The sequence below is a fragment of the Nematolebias whitei genome, chromosome 10 (assembly GCF_014905685.2).
Source record: "Nematolebias whitei isolate Nwh7 chromosome 10, NemWhi1, whole genome shotgun sequence".
In the NCBI taxonomy this organism is placed as follows: domain Eukaryota; kingdom Metazoa; phylum Chordata; class Actinopteri; order Cyprinodontiformes; family Rivulidae; genus Nematolebias; species Nematolebias whitei.
In genome coordinates, this window is record NC_056507.1 from 8,692,849 (window position 1) to 8,704,485 (window position 11,637).

At 42.5% G+C, this 11,637-nt stretch overlaps 2 protein-coding genes across 3 annotated transcripts in view; one reads left to right on the forward strand and one right to left on the reverse strand.

The window, feature by feature from the left end:
• Positions 1-8,707, reverse strand: part of zc3h18 (zinc finger CCCH-type containing 18) — a 43,568-nt gene extending 34,861 nt beyond the window's left edge. Inside the window, exons 1-5 of one of the 2 annotated variants that reach the window (XM_037683293.1) lie at positions 8,524-8,707; positions 5,291-6,219; positions 2,307-2,391; positions 1,138-1,286; positions 900-995 (exon numbers count right to left, since the gene is read on the reverse strand). In XM_037683293.1, the coding sequence (XP_037539221.1) occupies positions 900-995; positions 1,138-1,286; positions 2,307-2,391; positions 5,291-6,208 (1,248 nt within the window). In that variant the 5' untranslated portion in view covers positions 6,209-6,219; positions 8,524-8,707. Of the gene's footprint in view, positions 1-899; positions 996-1,137; positions 1,287-2,306; positions 2,392-5,290; positions 6,220-8,407 lie in introns of both variants that reach the window. The other variant, XM_037683292.1, reaches the window with a different exon arrangement.
• Positions 8,708-10,967: 2,260 nt separating this feature from the next.
• The window catches only part of LOC119415938, a 7,042-nt gene continuing 6,372 nt past the window's right edge, over positions 10,968-11,637 (forward strand). The window contains exon 1 of the mRNA XM_037683107.1: positions 10,968-11,007. Within this exon, the coding sequence (XP_037539035.1) occupies positions 10,968-11,007 (40 nt within the window). The remainder of the gene's footprint in view (positions 11,008-11,637) is intronic.

An 11,637-nucleotide genomic window follows, 5' to 3' on the forward strand; every position in this document is an offset into this window, starting at 1 on the left:
ATTAAATGACATTTATCACGGTACAGTTACCTCCCAGTATGATTCTAAATATAATCAAGTTGAGCTCATCCAGACGGACTCAACACCTTGTTGTTAAAACATGTGTAGAGCTGAATTTATTTATTTATGATCAACTACAAACATCTGAAACTGACTCTCAGAGAAGTTAAAAAACTTAAGATAAAAAGAGACAACGCAGTTCAGTTAGGGCAGCGGCATGTCCTCCTTGAAAACGATCGGTGCCCTCACCTGCAGTCCGTCTCTGAGTCACTGCGATCACCTGCCGTGTATAAGACAGTACGAGCCACACTGCTCTGCTCTGATTGGGTCAAACTGTGGCTCTGGTTCTGTTAATTTGTTGAAAGCAGTCAGTTTAATTCCTGTATCATCATTAGATTGGATGGATTTAAAAAGACCTAAATAAAACATGTTTTTTCCCACTTTCTTTACTTACAGATGACAGATGTCTGTTACGGAGAACTTTTATCTACTCGAGGTGAGATCTGGAGCACGAGACAAAAATATGTAGCCTCTGACAAACGTAAACAGCTCATGTGGACCCCTGCCGAGCTACTCCTCAGTTCTGCTGCTACAGGCTCAGACTGCTGGAGGACAAACCGACCACGTCTCCTCACTCTGCTGCCGTCTTCACCCGCTCTACTCCATGTTTGTAGAACTGGTTCCAGTTGCTTCCTGTTCCTAACCATTGGCTCCAATGTGCTGCTCATGATGGGCGGCTTGGGGTTAAAGTGAAGATTCCACACAGCCTGCTGGCTTCATTACACAGATAACTTTTACTATTTTACCGTTTATAACGTTTGTTGAATGTTTGTGTGCAGCTCCCTGTGATGATGCTTGGTTGTGAATTGGGACTATAAAAATCGAAACCGAGTGTTTACCTCTTTGGCGTGCCTCAGTCCTCGCTCCCAGGCGCTCTCCACAGGAGGTTCCACTGGTGGAGGCGGAGGAGGGAGTTCCTCCACCGCAGGACCGGCCTACGACATGGAAACATTTATTTAGGGTTTCCGGCTACCACACTGATGCTCACAGACAGACAAAGAGGCCAGTGATGGAGAGTGAACGACGTTCTAGTTTCCTCCTAATATTCAGAACCAGAGCGGCTCCAGAGCGCCTCACCCAGGGGTTGCTGGGTATCAGTGGGTTTGGTCCTCCGGGTGGAGCTCCATTAGAAGAGAAAGGGTCTGGTTTACTGATGAGGGAGTAGTTCCCTTTGTCATTGAAGCCAGGGTGGATGAACCTGCAGTTCATTCCCCACGTACAGTTTCCTGAAAGAAACAACACAGTGACTTTTATTAACCTGCTGCAAGACGCTTCACAAAATGTGAGTTTTCCTCCATGTAAGATGTGATCAGGATACAAACACATTTTTCCACTTTCTAACAAAAAAAATAATAAAAAAAGTCAAACAAAATAAAACTGCTGTCGTTACCAGACTCAACGTCCAAAACAACAACAGATCTCCTAAACTAGACAATAAAGAGCAAAGTTTTTGAATAATGTTTAATTTGTGGAAGATGTGCACAAGTGCGAGACAAATAACGTGCACGGCTTAGAGCGGTTTTGCAAGCTGCGCACTCGAAAACGAGGCAGGATTTTCAAAACGTGACCGCACAACTTGCTGCTGACTCAGAATTCAGTGAGGGAAGCTGAAAATTCAGGTATTCTCTCTTCAATCACCGACTCGTCTCCAACAGTCGCAGCCAAGCGAGACACTGATGCCATCTTTCATAACGCGTGGCACCAGCAGTTACATCATTTACCACCAGGATGCTTCATGTATTCTTGTCTAAATCAGCGCCGTGTGCAGTCAAAGTGCGGTGTTCAAGTTGGAAAAAGATGGACGCTTGCAGTCAAGCCTTTATTGGTTTAGCTCTTCGGAGGTATAAAAAATTTCAAAACAATGAACACGGAGGATGAAAGGTGCACAAGATGTAGGTTTCAGCACGTTTCTTTGGAATAAACGACCCAGTGGTCGCGCAGCACAACTATAAGCAACAGCAGAGTGGACTGATGATGAAATGCTGCCTATTATAGATTTTTTTTCCTTCATGAGTAGCAGCCATTTTGAAGTTAATCAGTGACCTCTGCTGGACAACACATCTTACTTTAACAAACAGAAATCAGATAAAAATCCTGAAAACCTTCTGAAGAACAGCTGATCCAGACCCCTTCAATAAATCTAAGTGTGGCTCATTGGAAGGGAAACAAAGATTAAATCATTTTAAATATAAAGATATCAGATTATATCTAACATCCTGGTCATAAATCTGCGGGTCGACACCTACCTTTGATGAAGAACCTGCAGATGGGGCGAGGGCGGATCTTCCTGTCTGAAGGATCTTTGACCTCTCCCTCCTCCAGGTCATCGTCCTGCACACAAACAAAAAGTGACGCATCACAGCAAATCCTTGAAGCCCACAAGATGAGTCCAGGTGTTAGATTATATAACAGATCCAGTTGTTTGTCTTCATCGGGTCTTTCTTTTAATCAGCTCATAGACTAATGCGTCAGGGCTGACCCACCTGTTACAGGTAAGAGTCAACTTGTCTCTTAAGGATAATGTTGTTAATAGCTAAATAAATAACATTTACAAATGTATTTATAAAACAATGATTAAATATAATTCAGAGTTTGTTTAAATTACCCCTAATTTCCCTTAAACAAGTTAGCTGCTTTAATTACTGAGTATTAAAATTCTACAACAGGTCACAAGTTCAACGGAGTACAAGAGTCTCAGGAAGTTCAGACAAACACAAAGCAGGAAGTACAGATTTGCGCGGTGACTGTGGCTAAACGATTTGGGGAAATGTTCTAATTTAGATTTTTTTTACCTCAATATTGCGATTTAATATGCGATTATTTTTCAATGTCTTCTTCAACGAACACAAACAATAAATTAATCTGTTTCAGTTGCAAAAAAACTCCACTGTTTTCAGGTACGCTGCAACGGTTTCTGCATTTTTTTGCATAGCTCCGGGATAGCAACTTGGCAAAAATGTGTGTGCGAGGGCGTTCTGTACCGCTTATCCATTGTGTTTACCAAAGCCTTAAACCCAGACTTGATCACTATATTAATGAGCATCATGTCTTTCGCTATGAACTCCATCACTGCTCGAGTTATTTCTGCGTGCCGTTTCGAATTATGTTCATACGGAGTAACGCCTTCGAACAGTTCGGTCAGTGGTCCCTGTCGACTGGTACTTTGCTTACTTGAAGTTCAAGCATTGGTCATTGGCATTCTACCCATGCAACTACTGTAAACGGCTTTGTGGTGTTTTTTTAAGTGTTGATAAAGATTTGTGGTGTTACTCCGAGAGGTATCAACAGCAGCAAGGCAGGTTCTGCACAATACATGACGTTGTGCAGGTCTTATTTGTTCCAAACAACGGAGGTGCTGCCCCTCTTTGATACCAAACTTTCAGATGTGTCAGCTTCTGTCGAGTCTGACACCACTGTGCAACCAGTTAAAGCGCAGCGTCGACTTCTCTCGCTCCCTGCTCTGCTCCGTTCACTCGCAAGTCACGTAACCAGATCACGTGACCAGTCAAACCGCAGCCTTTGCGATTACAAAATCTTGTTTTAGCATATTGCGATATTATCGCAAATGCAATTAATTGTTCAGCCCTAGCAGTGACCCGTGCAGATTTTGACCCATGTTGATAAAGGTTGAATGAAAAAATGCTTGTGATCAAAGCGTGCACAAATCCCACAGCCAAGCAACTGACTGGAGACTGCTCCATCAGAGAGAGGAGGCAGACGGTGACCTCATCGTTCAGTAATCAGAGTGAACATTATCTGTATGTGGCCATGGCATGTTTAAACCCACATGTATGAAATGACAGACTGATCGTGTACCACAGCCATGAAGTACACATTGGAATCTGTAACATAATATAATGTTTCATCTGCATTTCTAATATGGAATAATTACAAATTTCCCCAATCTGACTTCCCAAGAAAGTTTCTGGAAATTTTCTGCACCTGTACAAAACTGGATGCTTTAGTTCATCTCCAATATCAATAATATCCATACAACATGCTGAACGTTTAGGCTTTTCTTCTTTAATTTCTAAAGAATCAGATTTATTTTATCATGCTGGAGTTGACATTTTAAAAGCATCTCTTACTAGCTGGAGCAAAGCTCTTATTTGACAGACATTTATAATACTGCCGCTGTTCAGTTTTTATAGGTTTTTAAAAAATGGATGTCCCACAGACGTTGCCATGTTGTTTATGTTGCAATGCATTCTGGGTAAACGACAGATGCCTCCGGTGCGAGCAGCATCTAGTTTGAAGGTTAATTTTGGACGATGTCTGACGTTCAGATCTTTAATTTGAAGTGGAGCACATCGGCAAAAGAGAGAACGTAGAACAGAGTCAGCCTGCAGCTGAAAACGATGAAGAGGAGGGATCAAGAGCTGTTGAGAACTTCTGCTGCACAGAGCTGCTTTCAATCACAAGCATCAAACATGTTCTCACATGTTAATAAACACTTAGACACTTTAAACATCCGTCCATCATCATCCTCTTCTTCTTGTCCTGATTTGGGTTGTGGGTTCTAATCTGTTGTAAATCTCGAGTCCACTCGGACCACAGAGCAACACACAACACTCACTGATCACCAGGAGTGCACACGAGTGACAGCAGTTTGGTGCTGCCAGGCTGATGGGAGGACAGAGCTCGAGCCTCCAAAGTTAATTAGCTAAACATCACGAGTTGATCGTTTCTGTGCTCAAGGATTGATGAAAATATAACTTTATTATCAAACACGCCACTTTTTCGTCTGGACTTCACTGATACCTCTGGACGTCTTTGACCCAGAATGCATTGCACCGGTAAAATAATGCAGATGTCCTTAGGTGAAAAATCTAATACAGTTTGTTTTAAGCAATTGGGCGTTTTCCTGTGTCACAAACAGAAATGAAAATGTGTTGTTTCGCTTAATCATTAAATTAGTCGATTGATCAATCAAATTAAAAATACCATCACTGGTCAGTATTATGATTCCATCAGTATGTTGTCCTGTTGTGTATGAATGATTTTTGTGTTTCGTTTTTTTTTATTTTAACCTTCGGGCTGTGAAACAAATGATTATGCCCAGAGGGGATAATAAAAATTTCTTTAGTCCATTCCAAAGCTAGCGGCTTTGATTAACACCAAAAACTAAAACAGCTCTGCTGAAACAGAGAAACTCCGATTATAACAATCTTGAATCCAGCCCAGACTCTTACCTGACACAGATTAAAGCAACCAAACCACCATCACTTACATCAATCTCTCCTTCATCAATCTCTCCATCATCTTCATCCTTCTTCTTGTCTCTGAATGAATCTCTGCGGAGCCTCTCGGGTCCTCTGGAGTCGTCCGTCCTCTTTGACTTGCTGTCTTTAGGAGATGGAGGGAGGATTGGCTTCTTCTCCTTTCTGATTTTATCTCGGCTCTCCTGCTGCTCCTCCTTGTCCTCCCCTCCCTCCACTTTTGGGTCTTCCTCATCTTCCTCTTCATCGTGTGCAGGGATGCTAGGCTCTTCGGGTACTTCCTCGTCGTAATCCAGCTCGTGCTCATCCAGCTCACGAGACGCGGAGGCCGAGTCGTCTTTCATCTCCCTCACTGCAGCAGCTCTTCTCCTCTCTTCAGCTCTCCTCATTTCCTCCTCCTCCTCCTTATTTTTATCTTCCTCCTCCTCTTCATCACCCACCTCTGCTGCTCCTCGCTCTATTGAGACATCTTTACTGTACCCATCTTCTCCATCTTCTTCAGACTCGTTGAAGTGCCGGACCTGCTCTGAGTCGGAGTCCGGAGACAGCGGAGTGTCAGCAACTCCATCCTCTTCCTCATCTAACTGCTCCCCATGTGGAACATCATCATCATCATCCCCCTCCATGAACACAATGGTCTCATCCTCCTGCACCATCCCCTCTGCCTCTCCCACCGGTTCTTCATCTTCTGCATCAGAGATAAAGTCAGGGACCACCTCGTCCTCAAAGTTCAAACCTCTTCCATGGCTTTCTACAGATTCATCTTCCTCAATGAGGCCTCCATTTTCATCCCTGTGGAGTAGCTCACTGTCAGAGATGACCCTGTCCTCTTCTTCATCGGGAGACTGCAGCAGTTCACTGTCAGAAAGACCCCTCCCCTCCTCCTCAGGAGACTGAGGAGACTGCATCGGGCTTTCAGGAGTATCCATTGAAGAATATTCTGAAGGAAGAGAAAAGATTCTGTAAGAATAAGAAGGTGCCATCTTAACTGAGCTCACACTGCAATAAATACACCAATCAGCCATAACACTGTAAGAAACGACTGGAGAGGAAGGACAACAAAAACACTGGAGTGGATCAGACCCATCAGGCAGAAGGGGAACGTTCTGATCATTAAGGTGCTAAAAGCTGAAAAAGTTTTTGGTATGTGGATTTAACCAGAACCAAACTGTGAAGGTTACACAGCTGAGTCAGAGTGTTTCCACAGCTCCGCTCTCATAAAATCAAGATCGACCAAAGATGGTCCAAAGCAGAACTGAAGAACCAGAGTCAGGGATGAAGTCCAAGTAAGGCCTGTAAGCTGGACTGTGTTGTTCTGATCCAATAGAAGAGCTGTTGTAAATCAAACTGGTGAAAAGGTTCTGATAAGGTGTCAGAACCCATTCCAGTTTGCGGTGTTTGGGTCTATCTGCAGATGGGTGAGGGTGTCTCTGCTCACCTGGGTCCACCAAGTAACACTCCCGAGTATCAGAAACTCAACCACGTTCTGGTCGAATGGATCATGCTTCATTTTCCATCTTGTGGATGGTTGGATCCATGTACATCTCCTACCTCTCTTTTTTGTTTTTAGGGGACCGAGATGGGGTAGAGGTAGGGCAGCCAACCTGGGACCAGAAAGTCACGGTTTGACTACCAGCCATTCCCACATGTTGTGGTGTCTCTGAGCAAGACACCTAATCCCCAATTGCTCCCTGGGTACTTACATAGCTGCCCACAGCTCCACCTGGGTGTATCTCAGGTGTGACGGGTTAAATGCAGAGACCTAATTTTTTCCCCCTGCCCTACCTGGGGAGGACAGGGCACCAGGCGCAACAACATTCTGCTAGGAAAACTTTGGTCCTGGGTCCACGTGGACGTTCATGGACACAACAAATTGTAACATCAGACTTCATGTTCCCACCTTCTTCGGTTGATGGAAATTGAAGCCACTATGTTGCAGTTTAGGAGCTGCCATGTTGGATTTTTGGAACAGTAGCTAAATGTGTTAAACAAATATTTGAACAAACAGCAAGGTTAGAACTTAAAGCAATAATCTGAGGTACTTATTTTAAATTTGATAAGAGTAATGTCCCATTTATTGATATGTCAACAAGACTGAAACTTGTCTTTGGACCATCCTGTGAGAGGCTGTAACGGATCCAGCATCAACTTCAGATTCTTGAGAAGAGTCCAGTATTTCCTGTCATGTAAATTTCTAAATGTTGTCTTGCACAAGGTTACACTGCCCAGATGCAAAACTGTGTCATATTTAATATTGATTATAATGTTATGACTGATCAGCGTATTTTCTCCCAAACCTGCCAATTTAAGACCCATGCATAAAATACAAACAGAAAGATGCACAGCAGATCTGGACTCAGAAATCGAAGCAGCTTATATGTTGGACTTGATCACGTGATGAATGAAAAACAAACAAGTTAATATTTAATTTTGTCTAACAGCAGGATCATCCTGATGCATGCTCAATAATCCAAGTAAAACCGAAAAAAAGTCGAGTCAGGTCTTCTGGACGGGTTCAAAAAACAAACAAAAACCTAACTAACAAAAAACTAACAAACAACCCGTCCAGAGGACCTGACTTCACTTTTTTTGGAACAGCAACTTGGCTTCTGACGCTGCTAATTCAACACAACTAACATCAAGTTAGTAAACTAATAAAATGCTACTAACATCACTAAACTAACACTGTAGTTAGTTAACTGATGTTACTAGTACTGCTATCACTAAACTAATAAAACACTAGTTACCATTACTAAACTAACAAAACGCTACCATCACTTAACTACGGTAATACTATTCTCACTAAACTAATAACGCTACTACTAAGCATTATTAAACTTACCATCACTAAGCTAACACTACTAACCAGTACTCTTGCAGCATGTCAATCCCAATAACGTGACTCGGTGCATTTACATATTTTACTGTGTCAGTGTTAAGACATGCTGTCCTGCAGCCAAATAGAAGGTTGTAACACTTACAATAGCTGGTCGAGCTAGCTGACAACTAGGCCCAGAACCCGGCGACGCGCTTAGAGCAGGCTAATCGCGCACAAACCGAACCGCGAACTCCCTCCAACATTATAAACACGTCGACTGCTCATTTTAGCGACTTTAATAAGTACTCACTGCCGATTAGCATCGAGCCGATCCGGCGGGACGTCCGCCGTCTTTACGTTAACAACGTTAGCCTCCCTGAAGCTAAGCTAACAGCTAGCCGCTAACAAGCACGCATTCTCATTCACCTGGCCGACCCGGAGCACTTTACTGACGGCGCAGCTGCAGTAACGGCGACCCCCTCCCACGGACACCGGCTTTCACAGCACTACGGTCACTATTTCCCCAGTTTATTTCGGCCGCTGCAGCGGAGGGAATAAATGATCCCGCACGGCGCATGAAACGCGTTACTTCAGCGTCATTAACAATCGACAGACCAGGGGGCAATGCAGGCCGTGATGCGCATGCGCAGCTGACTCGAGGTCTGTCTGCTTTCTGATAACTTGTCTGGCTTCTTTCTAGAAATTTGGTCGATTTTGTTATTGGTCCTCCATTAGTATGGAACACCGAGATGCTCAAAATTAAATCAATAAATTAAACGATATGAAATAAGAACAAGTGGCTTATTTATTTCATAATTGTGTTTTTCATAATGGCTTATTTATTTCATAATGGCATCTCGGTGTTCCATACATTAGTACATCATGTGTCAAATCAAGGACCAGGGGCCAAATGCGGCCCTCGTTGACATCTTATCTGGCCCCAAGATGATATTTTAAATGTAAAATACTTTTATCGCTTAATTTTTTTTCAGTAATCTTTGATTATGTCAAAAGTGCAACAGAGAATGTCAAATGAGACCAATCAAATTCTTGTTGAGGAACCTGTGACCAAGAAAAGAAGTTGGGTATCTAAGCTGAGTTAATGTAGATTCTGAAACAGGCCCTTAGTTTGAAAAAGGTTTTAATTTAGGCCCCCTTTTGTAAGTGGGTTTGACACCTCTATGGCAACCCAGTGTCTATAGAGTGTCCAGTCCAGGAAGCAGAGTTGTATTCTTACACCTCTCTGCTGCTTCTCCTCTCTTACCCACTCAAACCCCCCATTGAAACAGTACCAGCTCGCCCACGGCCAAAATTAATAAACCAAATATCAGCTCTAGAGAAATAAATCATAAAAATCTTATTAAAATAAACACAGTTACATTGATGCTTGAAAGTTTGTGAATCCTTTCGAATTTTCTATTTTTCTGCATAAATATGACCTAAACATCATCAGATTTTCACACAAGTCCTAAAAGTAGATCAAAAGAACCCATCCATCCATCCATTATATTTTACACGCTTCTTCCATTTTGGGTCATGGGGATCACCGGTGCCTATGTCTAGCAACCACTGTGCGAGGGGTGGGGTACACCCTGGACAGTTTGCAAGTCCATTACAGGATCACATGGAGACAAACGAGACAAACAACCATTCACTCTCTCACTCACACCTAGGGACAATTTAGAGTTATCAATCAGCCTAACATGCATATTTTTGGTCTGTGGGAGGAAACCAGAGTACCTGAAGAAAACCCACGCATGCATGAAGAGAACATGCAAACTCCACCCAGGAGGGCCCCCGGGCCAGGATTTGAACCGGGGACCTGCTCGCTGAGAGGCAGCAGCTCTAGCAGTTGTGCCACCGTGCTGCTTCTGCAACAACCACTACTACTTTATTCATAAATCCCTTTAAAACAACCACAGTTGCAACAAAGTCTTGTACATATAAAATTAAAACATTTAAACACAAAAAAGAATAAAGCTGTTAAAACAGTAACACCAATAAAAGCAGTAATGCAGAGCACATTTCAGGCTGTGCCATAAACCAGGGAACGAAAATGTCTTTTTAAAAGAGTTTAAAAACAGGACAGTGAAGGAAGGGGCTCGTCTGATGGGAAGAAGGAGATCTTTCCAAAGTCTTGGAATGGCAACAGAAAAAACTCTGCCCCCTCTGATCCTCCGTTTGGACCTCAGCATCTCCAGGAGCAGCTGATCAGCTGATCTGAGGCGCCGAGCAGGAGAGCGCAGGTGAAGCAGCTCAGAGAGGTAGGATGGAGCAAGACCATTTAAACTTTTAAAAACAAATAAAATAATCTTAAACTGAGCTCTAAAATGAACAGGCAGCCAGTGGAGTGACAGAGTGGGGGTGATGTGCTCCTTCTTATGAACTCCAGTTTAGAAGCCAAGCAGCAGTGTTCTGGACCAAATGGAGGCGTCTGAGGGAGGACTGGCTGACTCCAAGGTAACGGGTGTTACAGTAATCCAGCCGAGAGGTGACAAAACCATGGATAACTGTTTTCAGCTGCTGCTGTATGAGGATAGACTTTTACCTTAGCCAGCTGTCTGAGGTGATTACTGGATCAGTAATAAATAATAGTAATAAATTATCTGACACACAAGGAAGCTCTAAGGTTCTGTGTAAATCTCTATGGGTTGTGTTTAAAAAATAATATTTATGCTGTTCACTATTGTTGTACAGTAATCCCAACTTTGTTGTCAGTTTCATTGTCATCTATGTAATGATATAACTGTCAATACCAGTATTAGTCACTAGATGTCAGTATTGTTCCTGGTCACATGGTAAAGTTAGGAAATTTGGTTTACAAGCTTGTAAAACCTTAAACTTTGCTTCATACCTGTCGTGTAATTATCATGGAACAGATACCTGGGAACAAGAGCACGTCTGGTCCAGGTAAGAAAATCCTCTCCCGATGTCAGAGATTTTGAAAGAATTCTCCGAATGCTGTTCATCCTGTTCAGGTGTCTTCTGTACGTTTTTGAGCATCTTGCAAAATTATTTTTCATTCAACCTTTATTTAGACAGGTTAATCCCATTGAGCGTCGTCCCACAGTTTTTAAACTTTTTCAGCAATTTAGCTATGAAAATGTTCATCTCGTTTAAGTCACCCCTGCTCAGACTTTTGATATCTTTTTAACATTTTGTTTAATATTCAGCTTTTTCAACATATGTATTTTTTTTCATTGAAAATACATTGATTCTGTGAAATCGTTCAACGTCTTCCTGCTTTTTGAACTACTTCAGCATACTTCCACCTAGAATGTCCACTCAACTTTTAAACAGTTCATAAGTCGTTCAAATGATTCATCTTTTTGATATCCTAACACGTTCTTGTAAAATCAGAGTTTAAGTTTGTTAAAGTTTTGGTATTTCTCTCCTGTCCTGCTGCATTTCCATGGTAACAGAATGTTCAACTGTTCACCTGGCATTTGTGACCGTGTGTGTTTCTCTGTGTGTTTAACTCATGTTTAGCTCGTTACAGCTTCATTCAGCCTTTTACAGCTTCTGTTTAGCTCTTTACAG